This window comes from Solanum lycopersicum, chromosome 8 (assembly GCF_036512215.1).
Source record: "Solanum lycopersicum chromosome 8, SLM_r2.1".
In the NCBI taxonomy this organism is placed as follows: domain Eukaryota; kingdom Viridiplantae; phylum Streptophyta; class Magnoliopsida; order Solanales; family Solanaceae; genus Solanum; species Solanum lycopersicum.
In genome coordinates this window covers 50,685,997-50,711,638 of record NC_090807.1, presented here as the reverse complement: position 1 = coordinate 50,711,638, position 25,642 = coordinate 50,685,997, and the positions used below count along the sequence as shown (strand labels likewise).

Here is a 25,642-nt window from a genome sequence, read left to right as displayed (position 1 = left end):
CAACATATAAATATGTCAATATTGATCAATTTATCATTATTGATTAAACTATCAATACATCAATACAATCCTTGATTTCTCTACGTGAAATTTCTACACTCATATCCGATGTTACATATAATACACACATGAACTAATCATATCATATGAGTACTTTAAAATATGATTCTTTATTTGATCCTAATGAAGACATGATAATTACAATAGCTTGTATATCTTTTCTTTTTGCCACACAATTATTTTTTTAAGGAAGTCGTGTTTTCGGTGGTCATTGTCCTTGAAAAGCCACTGTAAGTTGATATGGCATCACAAAATTCAACAAAAGCGTATTTACTCAATTGACAACTATGACAAGTGCAAATAAGTTTTCTTCATGAGAATGAGGTCATATAAATTTTCTTCCTGAGAATGAGGTCATATAATGATGTAATACATATTGTTGTTACACGTAATACCAAAATTAAGAGTTTGTTTGAATTCGCTAAAAAGTAGCTTTAAAGTTAAGAATAAAAAATCAAACTTAAATGATTTTAAAGTAAAAAAATAATAAGTAAAGGAAGTCTACTTTTGGTTTTTAACATATTTTAAGTTATTTTTAATCTTTCAAAACACTTCCTAACTTGTTTTAAGTGATTTTTGACTTATTTTTGTGTAATTTTAAATTTTTCAAATACTTTTAGAAGTTAAAATTGACTTAAGAGCATGTTTAATAAACTTTTAAGCCGATCGAAACTGACAGAAAAGTAGGTTTTATCAACTTTAAAACCGATCCAAACACCCTCTCTCTAATTTGACTTCACTAACCTGATTCCAAACTTTCTCTGGACCTTAATATAATATAAGTGTGTCTCTGGATTTCGGGCTTAGCTTGAGGGGGTAATTGTGCATTATCCCAAAAAAATATAAGTTTTAGAGAAATATTAGAATAGATCCAGAATAAAAAAGGCTAACTCAAAATTCAAGAAAGTTTATATTTACGAAATCAACACCAATAATATAGAGCGAAATCAACATCAATTAATGACTTTGGTATTGAAATTTACAAATTAGTAATAGTAAAATGAAAATAGTTTTTTTTTTGAAGTGGGGAAGAAAATGGAGGAAAAGGTATTTCAATGGAGAAAAAAGTGTATTGAGGAAGACAACAAAAATGAAAATAAAAAAATTAAAGAAATTAAAAGGAGGACCTACTAATTCCATATACCTCTAAATAAATAAAAATTACATTTTTTTAGAGAGTTAATATATCAAGAAAAACTATTTAAAATATTAATTGTATATTGACCAATAAAAAAAGGCCATATGTAGGGCTTTAAAAAATTAATTTTTTTTTCTTTTTTCACGCACTTTAAGGAGAGTACACTCACTCTCCTTGTCACGTCATCCCTTAGGAAGTGTTCAAATCACTTGAAAAATGTTTAGGGGGTATTTAAATGTTCTTGTAGTTTAAGAGTCAAAGTAAATTTTGTTGGCAAGTTTAGGGGGTTTTTATGTATTTTCTCTAACATTAACCTAATATGATATTATTTTATCGATATTTATGATAGTATTTTTAAATTATAATTTATAATTTGATTTAATAATTACAAAAATATATAGTTTTAAAAAAAGTAGGCTAGCTTGGCAAGTCAGTAGGCCACGTACTTGTGGGTTGAACCAATCGTTTTTTGACTCATACCAAAAAGGGCTAGCTCAGCCTGACCCATAAAATATCAAAGTATGTATGAATTAGCCCAGATAGGTGGGCTAGCCTATATTGACAGCTCTACTGATCGATACTATTTTAATATTATTATATCTAGCTATCAAAAAAATCAAAACACTATTTTAATATCATCATTTTTTTTTAAAAAAAATTGAGTCATGTCTTATTATCCTTACTTTATATTATATGATTTTCATTGAATATAATTTACATTGTTTGCAGTTTTACTTCACAATGTCTAGCATATATCTTCTCTCTAAACCTCATTTGTAATGATTACACTGAATATAATATAATTATTTAATTTATATTTGTCAAGTAAAATAAAACCTTTATGACGTTTGACTTTAAGACCCCCATACTTGTCGAGACGACCCTATTTGTGCAATATACAAATACATAGTTACTTGTTCCTAATATTAGTGCTCATAATTCTATTTCCCCCCCTAAAATTACTTCAATCACTTTATAGCAAAAATCAAACTCAATCATTTTTTCTTGAAAATAATATATATCTATATTATGTAAAAAATATATTTTTCAATTGTTTTACTTAGTGAGTCAAAAATACATTTTTTTCAAATAATTATATTATTCATTTTCTTTTTAAACACATTCTTTTTGAATAATATCTTTATTATTAGCAAATATTTATCCTACTTCAATGGAAAAAATTAAAAATATTTCTTGTTCCATTATAATTGTTTTTTATCCTTTTCTAAATGAAAATTATGATGAATTCACTACGATTTTATACCTGCGATATTTATTATCTATTAAAAGGGTGTACGAAGTTACTCTAAAAAAATAATCTTTTCTTACATCTTTATTAGTCAAAGTGATTTAAAAAAAGAAATTAAGTGTAAGATTTTTTTCATAAAAAAGTTATATTTTATTTGGAACAAAATGTGTTTAAAAAAGAATATATATATATATATATATATGGAAAAAGAGATTTTTGACTTTTGATAAAAATAGAGATATTTTTTGACGAAAGTATTAATCACAAGAGCTTTTCTGAACAAAACTATAAAGGAAAAACATTTTTATTCATTTTACATCATTTACAGATTTTCCTTTTTAAAAAAAAAGAAAAGAAAAAAGGGAGCGTTCAACTTCATAGTATAACCAACTCAGCATACACTCATCCATTCTAAGCAAAAGTGCTTTTTTGATTCTTTGGGAGGAAAAATGCTTTGTACATTTGGATTTTTGTATAGTGTGAAAGCTTTTCCAGAATTATATGTAACATTGCAAAACAATAATCTTCGTCAAATGGCAATTATTATAGATAGATTCTGCTACTTAAATAGTCTTCATCTACTTCTCCCTGGTATAAATACCCCATTCCTCCAACCCCTTGTGTATGATTTCTTGACTCTCTGTTGTTTCTTGATGCGTTTGTGTGAGTTTGAATAAGATTTATTTCACTGAAATGGTCGATTTTTTGCTGATACTTTTGTTTCTTTGATGCCAATACCATTTATTTGATAAAACCCCTTGAATTTTAGATTTTTGAGTTTCTGGATTGGTTTAGAATGGAGCCACTTGATAGGAATCGAAGAAAGGGAGAGAGTTTAAATTTGAGAGATAAAATTGGAATGGATCCATTAAGTAGGAATCAAGGAAATGGGAAGGGTTTTAATTTGAATGAAGAGATAGGGATGGAGCCTTCTAGAAGGAATCAAAGAAATGGGGAGGTTTTGAATTTCGGTGAGGGGATTGGGATGGAGCTACAGAGTAGGAATCATAGAAATGGGGAGGTTTTGGATTTGAGTAATCAAAGAAATGGGGAGAGTTTGAATTTGAGCGAGGGGATTGGGATGGATCCAGGGAGTAGGAATTTGAGTGAGGGGACTGAGATGGAGCCATGGAGTATGAATCAAACAAATGGGGAGGGTTTGACGTTGATTGAGGGGATTCGAATGGAGCCATGGAATATGAATCAAAGAAATGGGGCAGGTTTGAATTTGAGTGAGGGGATTGGGATGGAGCTATGGTGTAGGAATCAAAGAAATGGGAAGGGTTTGAATTTGAATGAGGAGATTGTGATGGAGCCACGAAATATGTGTCAAAGAAATGGGAAGGATTTGAATTTGAGTAATGGGATTGGGATGGAGCCACGGGGTATGAATCAAAGAAATGGTGAGGGTTTGAATTTGAGCGAGGGGGTTGGGATAGAGCCGTGGAGTATGAATCAAAGAAAGGGGGCAGGTTTGAATTTGAGTGAGGGGATTGGGATGGAGCCATGGTGTAGGAATCAAAGAAATGGAGAGGGTTTCAATTTGAATGAGAGGATTGGGACGGAGCCCTGGGGCATGAGTCAAAGAAATGGGAAGGGTTTGAATTTGAGCGAGGGAATTGGGATGGAGTCATGGAGTATGAATCAAAGAAATGGGGAGGGTTTGAATTTGAGTGTGGGTATCGGGATGGAGTCATGTAGTATGAATCAAACAAATGGAGAGGGGATTGGTATAGAGTCATGGATCATGAATCAAAGAAATGGGGAGGGTTTGAAATTGAGTGAGGGGATTGGGATAGAGCTTTGGAGTATGAACCAAAGAAATGGGGAGGGTTTGAATTTGAGCAAGGGGATTGGGATGAAGAGGGTTCATGAGGGAGTGGAAAATGACTCCGTGGTTAAAAAAGTTAGGTTTTATGATGAAATATTTGGTTCTCACAAATATACTGATGAGAATGTTGCTTTAGAAAAGGTTAAGGATGAGCATCTAAAGAGTAAAAGTCAAGTCATGGTTTTTGAAGAACTTGATGAAAGTATTGTGCATGCAGGTGAAATGGACATTTTGAAAGGGGGAGGGATCAAGAATGGGGCAGTGGGTGCCGGAGAATTCATTGTTGGGTGTCAAGAAGCTGGACTTTTAAGGGTACCAGAAGAATGTCACAATGCTATTCAAATGTCAAAATGGAACTTAGGGAATGCTAATGGGGGCAGTGAACTGGGTTTTGATTTTAATATTCCAGTTTTGGAAGCGGCTGATGGAAATACTTTAGTTGGTGTGATGAATTATACTCAGAGGGCTGTTGAATTAAATGAAATTAGGTCTGGTGTAAGTAATCGCTGGGAAGAAAGAGTAAACAAGGGAAAGATGGAGCAAATTGAGGAAAAAATACCTTATGTCGCCCGAAATTGCAATCTTGAGTTGGGATTGATGAACAAAGACCAGGATATTGGTGGAAGTAGTTCATTAGGCGGTGAGAAGAGCTACACCAGAGAAGAAAAGGGAAAGGCTAAGGTTGACAACTCTTGGTTAGCACTAACAACCTTGCCAATGGAGTTGGACTTGCAACACAGCAAGCAGCAGCACGAGGCTATTTCACCAGTGCCACAGCTAGAATCCATCCAGCGTACACAAACTGAACTTAGAAGAAATTTGAATGCTGAACATGCATCAAGACAAAAAAATGCATTAAGGGAAAGAGCTATTCACTTTGCACGCTATGATGCTACCCGTGAAGGCTCTTCTAGTCAGGAAACAAAATTGCCAACTTTGGAAACTATTAAAGATCTAGGGAACACCCCCGATCTCGCTTCTACTGCATTGAAGGGGATTAGGGAGAATATACCTAAACAAAAGAATGAGAAATTGGTTAGATGGGAAGCATCTCAACATCCTGAAAATAAAGAGTTTCCTTGTGTGTTTCCTTCACTGCTAGATCTTTCCTTGAAAGCCCTTGCAGAAAATGCTGAAGCAATAGTTTCTCTCAAAGGTATCCCTGATATCTTGAGGGGAAGATTGACTGAAATACTCTGCTATTATAGGAAAATGAGTACTCATATGTTGGACCTTCTTCTTCAAGGATCACCAACTCAAATTCGCATAAACGACTGTTCATGGTTAACAGAAGAACAGTTTTGCAACTCATTTAGAGACTTTGATAGAAGAAACTTGATGGTAATATATGCTTCTTCATTTTAAACTTTAGTTTATTGTATTTTGTTAATGTGGCATATATTATTCTCTGAAATGCTTCTGCCAAATTATGATTAGGTTACTAGAAGGTAGAGCTAAAGTGTGATTTGTAGTATTATACAGTTGGATAATTGGAGTAATCTTATCGTTGCATACATTTAGAAACCTTTGTGGGGCTACTTACAACCATGTAAGGCTAGGAAAAACTAAAGAGCAGAGGGGGACGCGATGATACTTATCAAGGAACAGATTTATTCTTTCTACTTCTTGAATGACACAACTTTCCTACCACAGGAGAAAAGATACAGAAGATAATTCTTAGTGTTGAGAGTTTCTTATTGGTGTACATATGAACTTTTCTTCCCATGTTTTGCACAAAGGTTGGTAGAGAGATAACAGAGCATGTAAGTAGCATGTAAGTAGAATGTCATCTGTTAAAAACATTTGCCGAGCTTTACTTTCCTTTATTTGTGTTCTCTGTTCAGTATGTACTTTTGTTGGATGGTTCCTACTCTGTTCTTTTGTCTCAAAAACTGTGTTATTCTAAAGATTTACAAAATATATTCTACTTTTTCCAAGGTGTGGGTATGGCAGAGAAGAGGGAAGCAGACCTTTAGGGAGGGTGTTTTCAGTTGGTTGTTTTGTCTTTCTTTATGGAGTACTACTTTTGCTGCATATCTTATAATACCTTTATTCATTGGGAGAGGAGGGGGACATTTCAACCTGACTTCTGGTCACCATCCTGTGACTTTTCTCTACTTCTACATTCTTTTCTCATCATCTTCTCATCCTGGCAAGATTGCCTTTGTTCTTTACACGTATTGTTAGAAAAAATCATTTGTGACTTCCTCCATTCCCCTGACAATGCTAAAGGATTTAAACATTATCTCTAAATAGGACTGTTGCTTTAGTCAAGTTAATTTCTTCTCCCTACAATCCGACATTCCTTTTGCAACATGGACAGCCGTAGCACAATTCAGTGAAGTAGTTAGCTTCTTGGTGAAATGGTCTGTTGGACCTTATGAAGTTATATCTGTTTTGGTGGACTCTAAAAAATTCGGCCCTGTGGTTTTTCATCCGAATAGATAACCTTGTTGTACTCCCTTATTGTTCCTTTTGGAGGTAGATAGAGGAATTACTACATAAAGTACTTCCAGAAAGGAGATAAATGGAGAAAAGTCTGTGTGTAGTTCATGGTAACCCATAATTGTTGGCATATAACCCAGGTTTTTGGGTTTTTTGTTACTTGCTTCTGATATCCTTTTGCTAGAAATTTTCCAGTTGATATCCTCGTTCTTTCTGGTAACTTTTGCCGTGTGAACTGTTATGCAGTGTCGAAGTAAACATTACTGATCAATCATTCATGGACCAATCCTCTCTCATTTTACTGATCCTTCCAGACTTCTACATAAAACATCCATTACCAAAAATCAAAATTGGATCTTCTTTCTCTGAATTACCACCTTCCATTACAGATTTCACTTACTATGCCAGAAAACCCTCTCATGTACAGTTTTGATAGCAGAATTAGTGATTTGATTCTCAAAGTAACTTAAGCATAGTGTATGGCGGCGTGAAAGATAAATTAGACATCTAACTTCTCTAGTTTCATTATCAACCAAATAGAAAGGAACGCAGTCTTTGTGGGCTGGCTAGAAATTATTTGAATTCAATTGAGAGAGTTGGCTGACAACTCACCAGTAAGATATGAACTCCTTTAGTGAAGGCGGCATTTGGTGCTATCACTTTTGTCAAAGGCGCGCTTAAGCCCTAAAGTGAAAAGCAAAACATCTTGAGTATATACTTCTACACATGTAGCTCAGGAACAGGCTTTAGTTGTTTTGTTTCCCGCTGCTGATACACATGAATTTGATAGAAGTTTTTCAAGTTGATGTCCTCATTACTTGCTGATAAATTTGGAAGTGAAAACTCATGCATTTCTAAGTATGCCTTTATTTTCACTGATGTTGTTTTATCAGACTGCATAATTTTCTATCCCTTCTTTTCTACCTTGTTGCTGGGAGCTGATATTAGATATACAATTATTGATATTGTTGTCGTTGCTACTACTGCTATTACTTTATTTTGATGATTCTGTAAGCTGATCTGATTCTTATACCTTTCTGGCTTGGAAGCAGGTGCTTCAACTAGATCTATGCGGACAACCCACACTTGATCATGTGTTGGGTACAACCATTGCTACGGCTTCAAATAGCTTACCTAATTTAGCCATCTTGTCACTGAGGGGTGCTTGTCGGATGTCTGATAGAGCTCTGGAAATACTTGTTACATCAGCGCCTTCTCTACAATCCATTGATTTGAGTCAGTGCTCCCTTTTGACCCACGCTAGTATTGGTATCGCAGCCAACTCATTGGGATCAATTCTCAAGGAACTCTGTATAGATGATTGCCAGAGCATAGATGCAATGCATATATTACCTTCACTGGAGAAGATGGAGCATTTGGAACTGTTGTCGGTAGCTGGAATTCATAGCGTATGTGATCAGTTTATAAGCGAGCTACTTACAGCACGTGGTCAAAATATAAAAGAGCTTGATATTTCCCGCTGCCCGTAAGTGCATATTACTTCCACTTCTCGATTTACTATGACACAGTTGGTGAAGATTAAACACTCACATTATTTAGATTTAATTTAGTCTTTTAACCTCATCTGTTCTGGATGCAGGAATCTGACTGATCAATCCCTGAAGTTTATTGGAGAAGCATGTGCTTACTTGCATTCGTTAAATATTTCAAAGTTGAGTGAATTGACAGATGTTGGACTGCAGTTTCTCGCGAATGGTTGTCGATCAATTCAGAAACTCACATTTTGCCGTAATAATTTCAGGTTTGGTCCTGATATCCAGTTTGCTTCATGAAATGTTCAGTTATGCTACTATATTTAATGGCAATAATGATGGCTCTTTCACTAAGCTTTTGTTGGCAAGCACTTCCTTTAGTCAGAACAAATTAAGTTTCTCTGTCCATACTCCCTTAAAAGGAATAGACATTATGCATATGGGAAGCAACTTTGAGATGGTATTTCTATACCAAATAAGCTCAGAACAAAACAAAGGACCATCAATTTACTTCTGTAATTACTTGTTTGTGGATAGTGTTCTTTTTCCCATTTTCAATATTGGAAGCATATTTAAAAAGTTCTTCAGTGAAATTGGACTGCACTTTAAAGGAAAAAACCAAGAAGAAAGCAGTTTCCTGGAATTTGCCATACTTTGACATGCTGCATGTTGCGTAGACTTTTTCTGCAGACGAGCAGCTAAAGAACTTGCTATGATCAATTGAACATGTCTACCCTGCGTGTTTAACTTGCATCATGATTGGTAGAAGCCGCTTAATTCCTTAGGGTCGTGAAGCTCAGTTCTGAGAAGGAAGAGATTGGTTTCAACCTATGTTGCTTAGACTCTCCAAAAACGTAGCCACAGTGCCACACTCATGTTGGATTGTCTAAAATGCACTAATTTTAAAGAGTTGGCACACACCATTAGCATAATTAAGAGTCCGAGCAACGTTTTTGATGAAGAAAAATGTTGCTCGGACTCTTAATTATGCTAACGGTGTGTGCCAACATAGGTCTCAACATATAAGGTAGGGTCTTCTTGAGGGGTCTTTTGCACATGTCTCCCGCAATATAATATTTTGTTGTGCCTTTCACGTGAATAAAAGTGCTAGAGGTGAGATTAGCTTCCGGGAGCCTTACAAACAACCAGAATAAGGGAGACAAAAAGAATCCTTCCTATTGGTTCATGTTGTCATCAATAGAAAAGGAGAGGCGCTAGAAGAATTACGATCCAGGCAGGAACCTAGTAGTAGTTCCTTTGTTCTGACACTCCCTTGGGAAATGGGGTTAGACATGAAGCAATTAAGGTTGAACAACTCATTATTATCCTATGTTTCACTTTAAGCAATTGCTTTTTGACTTTCTTGCAGTCAATGTAGTGGTGAAAAGAGAGACACTTAGCATTTATCAGTGGGGAAGAATGGGTGTATGAGAGAGGTGCAAGTGAGTGGTCCCTGGCCTTGGTTATTAAGTTGATCAAATTATGCCTCCACATCATTTTTAATGACATATCCTCCAACTAAAGTAGAATAATTATCACTTAATATTATAAGTCTACTTAAGGTTTAACAATAGTCTGGAGGTTTGGAGACGGATCCTGAAGTCAGGGTTAAGGTTCAACTAGACAGACAGATATAGTTGGAGTGCAAGTTAATTGATGTAACACACGTGGGTAGATATGAAATTAAGGATTGATACACAAGTCATCTCCAAGAAAGGAAGTTTCAGGATCTGGGGTCAATAATCCAAGGAAATAGGGAAATCGACAATGGTGTTACACATCGTATTGGATCGGGGTGGATGAAATGAAAACCTGATCCAATGTCTTGTGTGATAAGAGTGTGCCGAAAGCCTTAAGGTAAGCTTTATAAAGTGATCGCCAGATTAGCCATACAAGCTATGTTGTATGAGAAGGAGTGTTCGGTCAAGAACTCACACGTCCTGAAGATCAGAGTAGCAGAAATGAGGATGTAGAGATGGATGTTTGGACATATGTGGAGAGATGGGATCAACAATGAAGTTATGCGAGGCAAGGCGGGAGTGGCCTCCATGGTGAACAAGATGAAGGAGGGAGGCTGAGAGGAAACTGGCACTTTGGAAATCCCAATATCTATCCTGTGGGGAAGAGTCACTTTGATTAATTCTATTTGACTCTTTGCCAACATATGTGATGTCACTTTTTCCCATTCTCGGCAAGGTAGTCAAAGCTATAGACTCATTGAGATGAAATTTCATTTGGCAAGTAACAAGATTGAGAAGAGCTACAACTTAGTTAAATGGATGATGGTTCAACATAGCAAAAGATATGGGGGTTTTGGAGTAAGAAACCTAAAGATACACAACAACAACTTACTTACCAAATGGTTGTGGAGATACAATTTGGAAGATCAAGCTCTATGGAAGGAACTCATTCAACACAAGTACGGTCAGGAAGATCAATGGTGGTCAAAGGAAGTGACAGAAACATATGTGGGAGTATGGAGGATTATGTCTTTCAGAGACAATGTAAGGATAAAAGTTGGCCGAGGGAATAAGACTTTGTTTTGGAAGGAAGACTGAACTGGTCAAGGGTCCTTGGAAAATTTATTCCCTGGGTTGTTCTCCATTTGACTGAATGCTGACAGCAAAATACAAGAGGTTTGGTCTCTACAAGGATGGAATTTGCTCTTTAGGAGATTTCTTAATGATTGGGAAATGGAGTGAGTATCGGATATGCTAGCTTTGTTTGGAGATTTTCCTGGCACAAATCTGGAAACAGATAAATTGCTATGGAGGAATCATACTGATGGTCAATTCTATGTGAACAGAATGTATAAAAGGGATCTAGCCACAATTGTGGGGAAGAAATCAAGGTCATGGAGTGCTATATGGAAGAGTGTAGCCCCTACTAACGTGAAGAGTTTCACTTGGTTGATAACTAGGAGAGCTTGCCTAACACATGATAGACTTCAAAAGAGGGAAAAAATTATTGCCTCAAGATGTTATCTTTGTAAAGAGGCGGTAGAAATCAACAATCATCTGGAAGGAGAGAAATCAGAGAATTTTTGTAAGGAAAGAATGCCCTATAGAGAAGATTAAGTGGAAAGTACTTACCTCTTTAGGTTTTTGGTGTAAAGAAATGAACATAGAAGAAGAAATTCAACTAGAGGATTTCAAATGAGCTTTGTAAGTAGCCCGGTTTTTTTCGTTTTTTTTTCGTTTTTCTATGTAACTAACACTTTTGGAGGTGACCACATAGCCCTTAATGCTGAGGAATACAAATTTACCAGTTTTTTTTTTTTTAAAAAAGATGCATAGATGCCCAACGAGGAGATGTGAGAGGTTTTTTGAAATAGTTTTGGGAAGAAGCAATTAGACAGGACATGACTCACATGTATCTTTTCGAGGACCTGATTCTAGATAGGAAGATACGGAGGTCAAGGATTAGGGTAAAAGCTTTGGAGGTAGTCGAGCACTGTCTAGTTCCTTCACCTGTATCTTACCGTGACATGACCCTAGATAGGAAGATATGGAGGTCGAGGATTAGGGTAAAAGGTTTGGAGGTAGTCGAGCATTGTCTAGTTCCTTAATTAGTATTGTTATAATTACTCTCCTATCTTACTCTGCAATTTTAGTATTACCTGTTGTTTCCTTTGCATTAGTTACCGTATTATTTGTTGCTGCTACTTGTTCTCTTCTTAATTGTTTTCTGCATGACTTCTCGCTATTGTATTTTCTTTACATACTTGATTTATGATATTTGGGCCGAGGGTTTTTCGGAAACAACCTCTCTACCTTCACAAGGTAAAGGTAAGGTTGCATACACGCCACCCTCTCCAGACCCCACTTGTGGATTATACTGGCATGTTTTTTTAGCCACTTTTTATTAGCTCCCCCTTTTTCAATAGCATATACCATGAGTAAACTAGTAAAACTTTAAGTTTTTTCACTCTGATATCATGTTTATAGCTGGTGAATTGACTCCTTTATAAATGAAACTGTATGTGTTAAATAATAATCCGTTATTGCAATGGATTACTTGAAGAGTTGCTGCCTATATCTTCATGATGTACCACTAGACAGCTACAAGGTTTTTTTTCTAATGGTTTTGGAAGATAAGGAATTGCAGGAAAATACTAATGATTAATGAAAGAACAAGATATTAAAGAAATTGAAGTTGGAAGTTTGATATTATTTTACTACAATTTGTAATAGAATACTAATTTTAAACCTAAATATAAGCAACAAAGTCTGCTGAAAATAACAAACTCCTAGAGTCAAGAAAATACTAACTATTCAAAATTCAAATAGAAATCAACTCTTAAATACCAGTCTATCTAGTGGAGTAGGTCTATCTTAATAATATTACTACAGTAAAAGAGCTGGCAATTATTCAACACTCTTCCTTGCTAGCAAATGTAAAATTTTGAACTTTAATCTTGAAATCTTCACACTTTATAACCGAAAGTGACCTTGTCGCTAAATCTGCAGATTCTTTTTTGGACTTGTAGTGATCTAAATTCACTTATAGACTTGAATGCAACCCTTGACTACTAAATCTTTTTGGGCATGTCTTCTTTCTCCATTAGCGTCTTCACGTTAAACTTATCCATTTTATTTTCCTGAACATAGACAACTCCTCCGTTGCTTCAATTCTTTTGAGAACATTGAAAGCTTCTTTAATCCTAGCAGGTTCACATTTTGCTTGTGCTTTTTCAATTGGAAGATCATCTTCCAATTCTTTTCAGCCTTTGGTCTTTTGCATGTTTTACAGGAACATCTTCCATTGGATCAAATGAGAAATGTTTTCTTCATCTTAAATTTTTAAACATCTCTTTTTCAGTATCATCGCTGATGAAGCAATGTTTATCCTCAAAGGATAGTTTGAATCCTTTATCTACCAACTGACAAATAATCAACAAATCTGATCAATATGAGGTTACGTATAGAACATCTGAAAATGTCTTGTTACATGAACTTGTTTTGATGATGACAATTCCTTTTCCTTCAACAAGAATTTGGTCTCCTTTTTTTATTGTAAACTTTGGAAATTTCAGTAGGCTAGCTCCTTGAACAAACTCTTGTCGTAAGTCATTTGGTTAGTGTAACCTCTATCAGTTAACCATTATTTTTTGGCTGAAACCTTACTTGAGATATATGTTGCAACAAAAAGATGGTCTTCTTCTTCTTGATTGGCGGCACGTACATCTGTTTTATGGTTCTTAGATTTATTTTTGCAAATCATTGCTTCATGACCAAGCTGCTGGAAATTGTTGCACTTCACCTTTCGGCCTTTTCCAACATCCGAATGGTGGATGACCCATTTTTCCCAGTGCTCACAAGGTTGGTAAGTTTTTAATTTTACCCCTGCTTTGAGTTTTGTGACTGGTGGCTAAGGCTCTTTCAACCATTCTATCTTGCCTAATAAGTCTCCTTTGCTCCTGTGCATGGAAAGAATTTATCAACTTTGCCAAGTTAATCTTGGACAGATCTTGTGTTTCCCAAGGTCTATACATGATTCATATCATTCGGGCACTGTTACAAAATTAAAAAATTCCAACAAATCTTGAATCTTTAAATTTAGTTCCTAGCAGTCTTACCTTGTTAATAATGTCAAGCAATATGTTTGAGTATTCTTTGGCTGGATGAGAATCTTTCATTCTCTGGACTCGAATCCCCTTATTAAATTCAATACTTGCATCCCACGTACTCATTTATCTCAGCTAAGTTTTTCTTTAGATAATCCCAAGGTCTGTTTTGAAAGAGAAGAAATTGCAGGAAAATATTTAGGAATAATGAAAGAATAAGAACGAAGAACAATAACAAAAAGAACTTATGAAATGAAGTTGAAAGTTCGATATCATTTTACTGCAATATAATACTAATTTATAATAGAATACTAACTTCAAAACCTAAAGATAAGCAAAAAAAGACTCTTGAAAATAACAAACTGCTTAAGTCTTAAAAGTACTATTTATTCAAAATTCAAATAGAAATCAACTACTACATACTAGGTTCGATTAGTTGACTAGATCTATCTTAATAAGATTACTGCAGTAAAAGAGCTTTCAATTCTAAAGCAAATATTCAACATTTTCCGACATATGAGAGCTTTTAGTGTAATTTTATATGCATTGTGGTAGTTTTAAGGATAATCAAAATTTTATTTCGCACCATCATTTTTGGTTTCCTTATCATGCAAGTTGCGATCTAATATATACTTAGCATGTTAGTGATGAAGGGATTGCTGCATTTTTGGAAGCTTCTGGAGCATGTTTGGAGGAACTTTCACTGAATACTTGCTATAAGGTATACTTATTCCACTCTCAAATATGCTTATTAAGCCCAACGATATTGCTAGTTTCTTACTATATCTCTGTGTAGAGTTACTGAATAGTTTTAGATTCCTGAGTTCTACACAAGATTTAGCTGTTGACCTGCATTTAAGCGTCTGATGATAGTCTCACTTATAAATTGTGTTGTATTGCAAATTTCATGCCCTATAAGTTATAATAACTAGGATATGATCTATATCATATTTTATTGAGTTTGTTAATATGTCAAGCATTTTGCCCGTGTGTGGTCTTCTCTTACAATAGAAAGAGAGAGAGAGAGATCAATGCCTTGGGAACTGGTGAATATCAGGGGAAAGTCATATAGTTAACTTTTTCTAAAAAACTGTTGGTTTCTTTTTGGTACTACCTGCTTTGTTAGTGACTGACGGAGATCTTTGACAGGTCAGTACTAGCACTGCCTTGTCACTAGCCAAACTTTCAAGAAAGTTACTGCATTTGGACCTATCATGGTGTCGCAGAATAAGTGACAGTGAGCTAGGGCTGATTGTAGACAGCTGCGTGTCGCTCAAGCTACTCAAACTCTTTGGCTGTTCACAGGTATGCCTGGGCAACCCAATAGTTAACAAGTTTTTCAATTCTACTCAAACTCTTTGGCTGTTCACAGGTATGCCTGGGCAACCCAATAGTTAACAAGTTTTTCAATTTCATTTTTGGCATTTTCAAGTGTTTACCGATTTGATGCACATTATCGTTTTCTTGGCTCATATCCATGTATTACACTACTGTCTGCTATAACTGTATCACAAGAAATGGTTCTGGGAATCCTAGTATCTTTTCAATTAGCGGCACACCTTTTGAATTCACTAAATTTATTGGCTCTCTCTGTTCGGGGTTTCCTGTTCCAATTAGTTTGTGTCAGCATCAGTTGGCCAACTGTCACTTTTGCAATTATGATGTATAAAGTGAAAGGGATATGGAACAGATAAGAAAGGTGGTAGTTCTATGAGCGGAACTTGTCATCCATCATTTCTTACCTCATCCAATTCTCTATTGTGCATTCTCCAGCTTCACTGTCGTCTGGTCCTTTCTGATTTAAGTCATTATGATATTTATGTTGTGATCTCTTTCTGAGGTTTCACTGAGCTTAGAACTGCGGTAGCATTTTAGAATCAGAGTGTTTGATAATTTGCAAAATCTTGTTTTTTTCTTGCAGATAACAGATGCATTTAAAAATGGCCACTCAAACACTGTAGTGGAGATCATTGGATTGGGTATGACCCAGATAATTGATATTGGCAGGTTTGATGGCGTGGAAGTTCTATTGAAACATTCACCAGTAGTGAAGTCTTCTAATTCATGAAGGACACTTGACTTGATGATTTGACGATGCATCTAAGATTCCTCAATGCACAGCATTGCACCTATTGGAACAAATAGAAATCGTCTCTTTTAGTTGTAATCTTTTCTTTGAAACAGCCTGTTCCTCCTTACTTTACAGGTCATACATGATCACTAGACTACAAATGGTTGCCAAAAATCTGGCTAAATAGGCTTATAGCAATACATCTCTTGTCCTCGATGTTATAGCTTGTTTCTTTCTGACAATAGATTACATCGAGTTGATTACTATAACAATTATCACCATATTGCTCAATTATTCTTCTACTCGCTTGGTGCTCACTTCCAAATGCATTATGTCTTTGTAGATCTCTCGATTCAACTTATGAATTTGTGGCTGCAGCTGAACTAACCAGTTCTATATTGAGGGGGTGGGTAACATTTTACTTTCCGTGTCCCCCAATTCATGTGACACTCAAGTCTTTTTAGTCGGTCACAAAAAGAACAAGTAACTGTCTAATTTTAAACTCAGTTTACACCTTAATGAGAGATTTATAGCCACGGAAATATCTATGGCTTATTGTGGATCATAAGTTTCAAAAGTCTTCTTCATATTCTTTAACTTTGTACCCGATCAAACACCTATACATAAATTAGGAGAGAGGAAGTAATTATCGATGGATGTAGAAACTATCAAATACAGATTGCTCGTTTCCCTGCACTCAAGAACGACAATGGTGAAATCAAGTCTTGAGTTGGTTTCACTTCAATTTTGTTGATGCTTTAATTCAAAAACTCGATTTGCCCTCTTTTCCAAATGACACATGAACACTAATCATACAAGGTACATATCTTTAGCCCTTTTGTTATTCGTGCTAGAAAGCTTTAAACTTCAAAACAAATGCAAGAACAAGGAGAAATATGAGAATCCCAGTGGAAGAACCACCAACCCTGTGAATCCAGTAAGGATCGAACCTGGTAAAGCTCTGGTCCAAGTAGCATGACATAGCAATGGCAATGATGAGAAACAACATGAGCAATGGCAAGTAAGAAGAGATGCCAAGTGATTGCTCTTCAAGCTCTGGATCGACCAACTTTCTCCTGTCGATGTACAGAGGTGAGAGTATGGCAACAAGTGTAAGACCTATGGCTAGAAGCCTATGATCATAGGATGAGAACCGGGCCAATTGATGAGAAATACTTATGCTCATGATGAGGGTGATCAACAAGAGTAGTGGAAGATAGGAAAAGATGGTTTGTTCTTCAAGCTGGGTTTCTATAGTGTTTTTTCTACTGTCAATGTATAGAGGAGAGATGACAGCCACAAGTCCAATGCCTATGGCCAAAAACCTCCTATCATTTGTAGGAAACTTGCCTCTCCTGCTTAAAGATTCCTGCTCCATTGAATATAGTAGTCACCCACCAATGCTTCCTCAACTTAGACCTTTGATAGGGCCATTGGTTAGTAAATTGTTTTTAATTTCTCAGAATCTTTTTTTTCTTCTAGAATTCCCATCCCTTGCTATCCTTGCATCAAAAGTAACCCTTTTAGAAGAAAAAAGAGTGGCCCTTTAGATTAAGGATATTTCCAGAAAGTGAAAAAGTTGATATTCTTTTGGAAGATAAGGGCAGCTACAAGTGGTGTTGTGTAGTTTGGCATCTGATTCTGGCTGCATGAACCTGGAATCTCTCTATTTGTACAAAGTATTAGTGCGTAACTTTTTCTCTATTGTTTATTTTGAGCCCATTATTCACCACCTTCATTGACAATTGCCACATCCTTAGGTGCACAAGATAAGTGGAAAACTATACTAGTTGCAGTTTATGAACTAGATTCCCATCAAAGGAATTGGGATGATGCTGTAAGCATGTAACTTACAGAAAATTAGCTACCAGAACTAAAGAGAGAGATTTTAGACAAGTCATCTACTAGGTTATCGGAGCCTCCATCAAAAACATATTCACTTGATAGTGACATAACCTTCTATCCAAAAAGAAGAGAACAGGGCCAAAGATTATTAGTATCACCTCTCTTTAAGATATAAAAGCTACTGAACTGATGAAATTCTTTACATGGAGTGATGAAAAACTTTCTGGTTTACATGAAAAAATTAAATCCAATTTGTAGTACATTTTTACATTTTAATGTCAAATTGTAGTGTCGACAGAGTATGGCTTAGCATCTGTGAATACATGAATGATGAACAGAAACCTGCTTAACTTTCATCATCAGAAGTCTTTGACTTGTTTCCGGAAAGTCTCCTCATCCATTTCTTCTGCGATGTAGTAAGATGAAATATTGGTGCACGGTGTGGAGTATCTGATGATTCTCTCACAGTTGTGGATGGAAGTTCAGCAGGAAGTGCAGATGCAGTGCTGGTGAAGGCATTCAAAACAAGAAATGCCAATATGGGGGAAAGATCTAGAGTCCCTCCAAGTGGTGGAATAATCCCACGGAATATGTTCAAGTATGGGTCGCATAGAGTGCTGAAAAGGAATACAGCATTTTTAACAATGTATGCATTTCAGATTTCACACAAAATTGAGTCATTCTTTTCAACAATGTATGCATTTCACACACAATAGAGCCATACACTTAAGTAATTGGATTCTGGAATACTCACCTGACTGACACCAGCTCCGCTAAGTGGTTAAAAATTACTTTAGAATAAGGAAGTACTGGAAACTACACTATCCACAGTTTATGAATGCTCAAATGAGAAGAATACACAGCTCAGCTTTTCTAAATGCTTTGCATGATGTTGACCCGTAATAATATAACAAAGAAGCAGGTCAACTGAGCAACAAGTACACACAATCCGCCCAAGGATTACCATTATTGTTTTTCTTTTAATAAGGTCCTGGAAGACTATTTATATAACACTAGAACTCTTAATCCTTCAATCTGATTCATCAATGCAAAGCCACAAACAGAAGACAAAATGTCCTGATATTGTCTCAAAAGTAAAATATAATAACAATACAAGAATTTGTGAATTGAGTGATGCAAAACACACTCGAGCTACCACTAGAAATTTAGTAATTATTGTCTTTTCTTTTCCTGTTTTCGTCATGGATAATTAGCCATCAGTTTCATTGAAGTAAGAGGATGTCATTTTGATGCTTGAATTTTGAGGACTGGCATGCATCACTATTTAAAACTTTTATCAATTTATTTCCTCAGCATATATGTCCCTAGTATGCAAAGTTGTCATTGCTTTAATTGATTATAATAAAGTATCATTTGAATCATAGACATTGTTGAACTATAAAGCATACCTGAGAGGACTGACAATGGCAGGAGGGGCATTTGGGAACCAGGTTAATACAAGTCTGACAACCAGTAATGAATTGTAGATGTTCAAGAAATTTATAATTCCATTTGCAACAACAATTCCTGCAACTGAGTCACCAGGCAAGACAGCTGCAAAATTGTGATGGGACAGATTACCCATGTTCTGGTAAGTCCTGCACTGTACCTGGAAGTAAATTCAGTTGAGGATACTCAAATTATTACACAGATAAAATCATAAAAGGAAATATAACAAGCCGAGAAACTAATAATTTCTCAAGTAACAAGAGAGAAAATGATTAAGTTAGAAAGGAAGGGACATGAGAATATAAAAAATTAGAATATTTGCATGAGACAAACTTAGAAACTTCAAGAACAATGAATATAAAGTTTTATCAGAGAACTTAGAGACATTGCGATGCAACTCACACGTACTCACAAGAGGGAGCAGCCAGGAGTTGTGAATTTGCAAATTGAGGGGAACTTGCAACGAGTCGAGTATTTCAAGATCCAATTTCATTTTTCTAAACATTGGGGTAAGACAATAATAAGTTGCCAGATCAGCTAAAAGCTTATTTATCAGTGATTTTTAACTACTGTTTCTCCTTTAAGATTTGGCTACTGGTAAGAACTTCTGAGTGTGTCCTAACAATGCTTGGAGAAATGAGTCATTCATCAAGAGGTTTCTCATGTATAAGAATCCACACTAGCCTTTATATAACCTTCTTTCACTTGGAAAGAAGAACTGGAAATTTCTTCTATTGAGAAACTGACGGATATGTCCAACAAAGCCAACAAAACAACTGAGAGAATGCACATTTCACAAAATTTTCCTCCTAGTTCCTATTGCCAAACTGAGAATTTTCTTTTATAGAAACATTCACAATAGTAGTGAGTCTATACAGTTCATTATTAATTCCTTACAATCCCTTGAGGAATATCAACCAATACATCTACAAAAGATATCATCTTTTGTGATAAACATTTTGAATTGTTTCACACTAACTGTTACATTATCAAGTACTATCCTAATTCCTACCTCTATTTTGAATAGGATAATTATTTACAAGTGTACCCACATTGCAACAAATATACAAAGCAAAATCACAAATATCATTTTTTTTTATCACTGTGGTGTCCGGGTTCATTTGAGGTACTAGAACTTACGAAAACAGATCACCTAGAAATTTTTCTATCTCTAATGAGATTTGAACATGACGATTAGGTCATACACTATTAGATTTGAGTAAAATTTAATTGAAAGAGAAATCATAACATGATAGTTGAATAAATTTGGAGATAGAAACTGAAATAAGAGAGAAGAGTAGATACCTGAGAGAAATGTGAAGAGAAGTTCATGATTTTGTTGAAAAGGGGTTGAGAGGCAAGAAAAGAATGCAGCAAGGTGAAGCATTTCTCAGCTGTGGAGAGTAAGGAGTTGTGAAAATGAAGAAAGGGATTTGATGAAGTTTGTGCCAACTGTAGATTTGATTTTGGGAGTTGTTTGAAGAATGGAGGGGTTGAGAATGAGAAAGGTAGTGAAATTAAACAGTTTGACACTACAGAATTTTGCTTCGTTGTTTCAGCCATTGATTGCGATGAAGATTGAGCAACCATTGTTGAACTCAGCTTCTTCTTCTTCTTTAATCTTCAGTGCTAGGCTTAGAGGAAACAAGATAAGAAAAGCTGTTTTAGTTTTATTTATTTACTTTGTTATTCCTTTTCAAGTATTCCTCCGTTATTTATTTTTAAAAATCACACATCCACCTCAACTATATGAATTGGTATAAAATTATCATTCTTCTATCTTTTGGTTTTAAAATGCCCTTATCATTAACCTTTTTGCTCTATTTTGTTCTCATCTTTAACAGCCCAACGTGTCACTATTTTATTGATTACCCTAATAATTAACTTAACTAATTTAAAAACTCATATATCCACCCAAAAGAAGCTCCACCCGTTTTAAACAATCCAAGTTTGATTTTCTCTGGAAAAAAAAATTAAAAAAATGTTAGTTTCAGTAGAAACGGTTCCTGAAAATAGAGGTACCAATGAAAAAGAGGAAAAATTAGAAAAAGAACGAAAAAGAAAACGTCAAGATGTTGAAAATGGCAACGAAGAAGAAGAAGAGAGACAAAATACAGGATCGAAATAACGTGAATTATCAAAATTCTGAATAAAATGAAAGTGGTAATCAAGAATCGGGAGGAGATGAAGACGATGAAGATGGAGAAAATCAAGAAGAGAATGATGACAACGGAGAAGAGGAGGAATTGCAAAAATGGCCTCTCTTCTCCATCTTCATTTCATCTTCCTTATCGCATTCCTCGTAATTTCCCCTACAATATCAAACAATTGTTCTTCTTCTCAGGCGCCAATCTCCGATAATACTTACTTCGCTGACTGTACCGATCTCTCTTCTCTAAAATCGTCTGTTCACTAGACTTACAGTTCAACAAATTCGACATTTTCAATTGCTTTCGTTGCTCCTCTGCATTCTTCTAATGGTTGGATTTCATAGGGAATTTACCCAATGATAATGGTAGACAGAGTGATAATAAAACGGGTAGATCTTCAAGAATTTAAAGTAATAATACTAGTTTTTACATCTTTCTTATGTTCCTTGGAGTTCTGTTTTTTAACTCGATCAAATTGACAATGTTACAATTTAAAATGATTCAATAAATTAGTTGTTATTTAAAAAAAAAAGAGGAGAAAGAAGATGACGACAACAACATAAGAAGACAACAACAAAGAAGAAGAAGAAGAAGAACACGACGGTAACGAAGAAGAAGAAGAAAACATAGAAGAAGAAGAAGATCAAAGTTAAACGGATGGGGCTTTTTTAGGTGGGTAGATGAGTTTTTAAATGGAAAAATGACAAAATCCCTCCTTTAAGTTAACTTATTACCCTTACCTCCTATTAGTTTTAAAATACCTAAAATCCCTCATTGTTCTTTTTAACTCAAAAATCTCGCCGAATACAATATTGGGCTTCTTACACGCTAAACTAGTAGTTCTTCCTTTTCTTATTCTCTAGATTTTCTAAGTCAAAAATCTTGCCGGATACAATAGTTGATATCTCCAATATTTTTCAAACTCAAGTCTCTCTGTGTGCATACTCTAGGTAATTTCTTTACTTATCTTAAAATCCTCTTTGTTTCTTCTTATACTTTTGAAATACTCTTTTGTTTGTTCTTCTGACGGTTGAATCAAATACATGATGCTAACACTAATCAGATACATGACTATAAAGATATTAGTTGGGTGAAGAAGATATCCAAAAGGCTTCAAGACCCATTATTAATGGCGAATGTAAAAGATGGAAAGAAGAAAAATGATGGTGCTTCATCTTCAAAAATCTAGGTTCCTAAACTTCCCCAAAAAGGGATCGAAAAGTTACTCCTGCAATTTCTCGACCTGCATTATCTGAGGTTAGATTTTAGTTCTTCTTTCGAATGTTGTAACTTTAATTGTTAGTTATTCAATTGATGATACAAAAATGAACAAATTGAGATCTCATATTTAATGTACGTTATTCTCTTTTATCAATTGATACACTAGCCCTAAGTCATGTTATATTGTATTTTGTATCAAGTTTTATAATATGCACCATTTTCTAGATCTTAGTCATTAATGTATCTTCTATGTTTTAGTTATGAGTTTGTATGTTTATTTGGTATTTTCCATGTTCATCTAAATGTTGTATCAGTTACATATAATGTATCTTTTCATAGTAAATGTTATATCAGTTACATTTAATATATTCTGTTTATGGGTTTGTATGGTATTTCAAATAGTAAATGTTGTATTAGTTACATATAATGTGTCTTTCACAGTAAATGTTGTATCAGTTATAATGTTGTATCAATTACATATAATGTGTTTTTTATGGGATTGTATGTGTATCTGGTATTTCAATAGTAAATGTTGTATCAACATATAATGTATTTTTCATAGTAAATGTTGTATCAGTTATATATAATATGTTTTGTTTATAGTCCTGTATGTGTATCGCCTGTGTTTTATTTATGGGTTGTATCTGTATCTGTTATTTTTTTGGATCTCAGTCATTAATGTATCTTTCTTAACAATGTGTTATATTTTGTATCACCTACTAACATGTTGTTATTTTTGCATAATATTCTGTTTTATTTTTGTATCATTATAGTTTATGAGCTATGTTATCAAACAAATTCCAACCCATTTGAAGCTTGGTGCATCATGCAACAATGATTTTGTACAACATTTGAAAAAGTACTGAATATCGAGGCTTTTAAATTGTTTACAAATTCTATTTTGGGTCATATGTTTATATTCATACCTGCAACTATCTAGATCAAATATCCAAATGTTTGTTGCTTCTTGAGATTGAGCAGGATAACTGTATTGAACTTCATATTCGGCATGTGAATGGGAACATTTTGCGCTTCACTATAAAGGAATTTGCAATAATAATAGGATTAAAATGCACTGAAAATCCCAACGGCTTTTAGTATCTGAATACCTCTAAGAGCACTTGAGAGATACTTTCCCGATTTAGTTAATTATAACAATGTGAGCAAGGGACGACTTGTTCACCGTTTTCTTCAAGGTAATTGGGAAAACGATCAGCATGCTTTCCACAAGAAATTTCTCTACTTCATCAACACATTTGTTCTCTCACAACAACTTGATTCACCTATCCATGTTAACGACTTCTTGATGGTCAAAGATGGTATATATAGACATTTTCCTTGGCAACAACGTGCATTTTCCAGGTTAATGATCTCATGGAGGCAAGAGAGAACCAAAGTAAAGAAGTTACATCATTTAAGTGACATTCCCTATGATCTAAATATGTGGGTGTATAAATGTGCATCAGTTCTAAATGAGAAAATTGTTGTCAAGGAGGGAGACTACATTCCAAGGATAATAAATTGGCGAGTTGTTGGTGTCAAGCCTAAATTTGAAGCGTTTATGCCTACTATTTTTACTGAAATATCTATCTTTTATATATATATATATATATATTTCAAGTTCTAATTATTTTTCGTATGCTAAATTGTCAATTTTTTTAGAATGTATGTACCAACATACAACCGACTCGTGAAGAATTGTTAGTACTTCAGTTGTCGGACGATCTGGTTGACCATTATCTTGAAAATTCTCTGACTACTAATAAACCTACAGATATCGGAGAGGATGACATTCTTGGGTACGAGAATTTCTCTTCTAAACCAATAGTTCAGATTGTTAGGAGGAGTGGACGCGTATCTGGTACATCATCTACACCCCCTTCCCCCTTCAAAGAGAAGAAAGAAAACTATTTTGACCAAAAAAAATATTGCCATACAATAATGCATATATGGTATATTATGTACACCCCCCCCCCTCCCGAAGAGAAGAAAGAAATTTGTTTTGACTAAACAGAAAAATATTGCAATGAAACAATCAAAACTTGTGATACAAAAAGAACCATTGTCTATCCAGATTCAGTAGGTCTCTTCATTTGAGTAGTCTCCTGTGATACAAAAAGAATCATTGTCTATTCCAGATTCATTCGGTCCTTCATCTGAGCAGTCCCCTATGATACAAAAATAACCATTGTCTATTTCAGATTTAGCTGGTCCCCGTTTGATCCCAAAGAAAATAAAGATTTTTCAGAAATCGAAGAAGTTAAGCAATATCTCACGGAATATGTAAGTGATTCATAGTTATTATTGAATGTTCTCAATTGATCCTGAGTCAATCATTATTAATTAGTTACATATTTTTAATGGTCGACAGTAAGTTTGATGATCTTAAAGTTTTTATAAAAGATAATCTTAACGTTTGGATGAAATCAGTCTGAAAAATAAATGAAAACTAAAATGAAAGGTAGTTGCTATTTCATTATTTTTAATTATTTGTAAATATATTATTCTAATTATATTGTTTATTTTTTGGCTTGAAGAAAATATCTGCCATATCATTTTAAATCTCGGATGAAGAGGCAATCGAAGAAGACAATGTGAATCAATCTGAAACTACTAATCAATTTGTTGAACCTAGTTTTTCAATTGATATGGAATTTGTAAATAATGTCCTTGTTGATAACCCTGATGTAGAGGCTGAAGAAGAAATACAGATACAACAACATGAGGTCTTAGAGGTATGAATCAAATACATTCATTAAAGTATCTAATATTCAATAAAGTATCTAACACCAGATGATAAAGTATCTAATATTCAATAAAGTATTTAACACCAGATGATACATTATTATAATTGATACAATTACAGTAAAAAATTAGTGAAACATTTAAAAGTGTAGTAGTTACAATATGTTTGAGTTTCAAATTTAAGATTATTTTCGATTGTTGAATCATTTTTATTTGGTTGATATTCTAATCAACATAGGATGATGATACATTAAAGGATAAAAAAGGCAACAATGATATAATGGAACCACCATCTACAGTAGAGGTTCCTCTTGCAGGAACTATATCAGCCAAAATTTCTGTAAGTTTAGTTTTATGTATATGACATAGTTTAATCATT

At 34.6% G+C, this 25,642-nt stretch overlaps 3 protein-coding genes across 6 annotated transcripts; 1 reads left to right on the top strand and 2 right to left on the bottom strand.

Annotated features, from left to right (window-relative positions):
* Positions 1 to 2,764: 2,764 nt before the first annotated feature.
* On the top strand, positions 2,765 to 16,155 carry LOC101263833 (uncharacterized). 4 transcript variants are annotated; one of them, XR_011211132.1, is made up of 6 exons: positions 2,765 to 5,619; positions 7,776 to 8,209; positions 8,324 to 8,485; positions 14,420 to 14,503; positions 14,932 to 15,087; positions 15,704 to 16,155. XR_011211132.1 is itself a non-coding variant. In XM_004245284.5 (6 exons), the coding sequence occupies exons 1-6, from the start codon at positions 3,244 to 3,246 to the stop codon at positions 15,848 to 15,850; spliced, it is 3,351 nt and encodes a 1,116-aa protein (XP_004245332.3). In that variant the 5' UTR covers positions 2,765 to 3,243; the 3' UTR covers positions 15,851 to 16,155. The 4 variants fall into 4 exon arrangements, 3 of the variants coding, with proteins under 3 accessions (XP_004245332.3, XP_010325003.3, XP_019070840.2); XM_004245284.5 differs by having other exon boundaries at positions 14,428 to 14,503; XM_010326701.4 differs by lacking the exon at positions 15,704 to 16,155 and having other exon boundaries at positions 14,428 to 14,503; positions 14,937 to 15,074.
* Positions 16,156 to 16,422: 267 nt separating this feature from the next.
* On the bottom strand, positions 16,423 to 17,560 carry LOC101267914 (uncharacterized). Its single transcript, XM_004244999.5, has one exon. The coding sequence runs from the start codon at positions 17,229 to 17,231 to the stop codon at positions 16,704 to 16,706; it is 528 nt and encodes a 175-aa protein (XP_004245047.1). The 5' UTR covers positions 17,232 to 17,560; the 3' UTR covers positions 16,423 to 16,703.
* A 283-nt stretch (positions 17,561 to 17,843) lies between these two features.
* Positions 17,844 to 21,464, bottom strand: LOC101267629 (ylmG homolog protein 2, chloroplastic). The gene is made up of 3 exons (XM_004244998.4): positions 20,453 to 21,464; positions 19,108 to 19,307; positions 17,844 to 18,315 (listed from the first exon to the last, which is right to left on the bottom strand). Exons 1-3 carry the CDS (start codon positions 20,735 to 20,737, stop codon positions 18,045 to 18,047), a joined length of 756 nt encoding a protein of 251 aa, XP_004245046.1. The 5' UTR covers positions 20,738 to 21,464; the 3' UTR covers positions 17,844 to 18,044.
* Between the last annotated feature and the right edge of the window lie 4,178 nt (positions 21,465 to 25,642).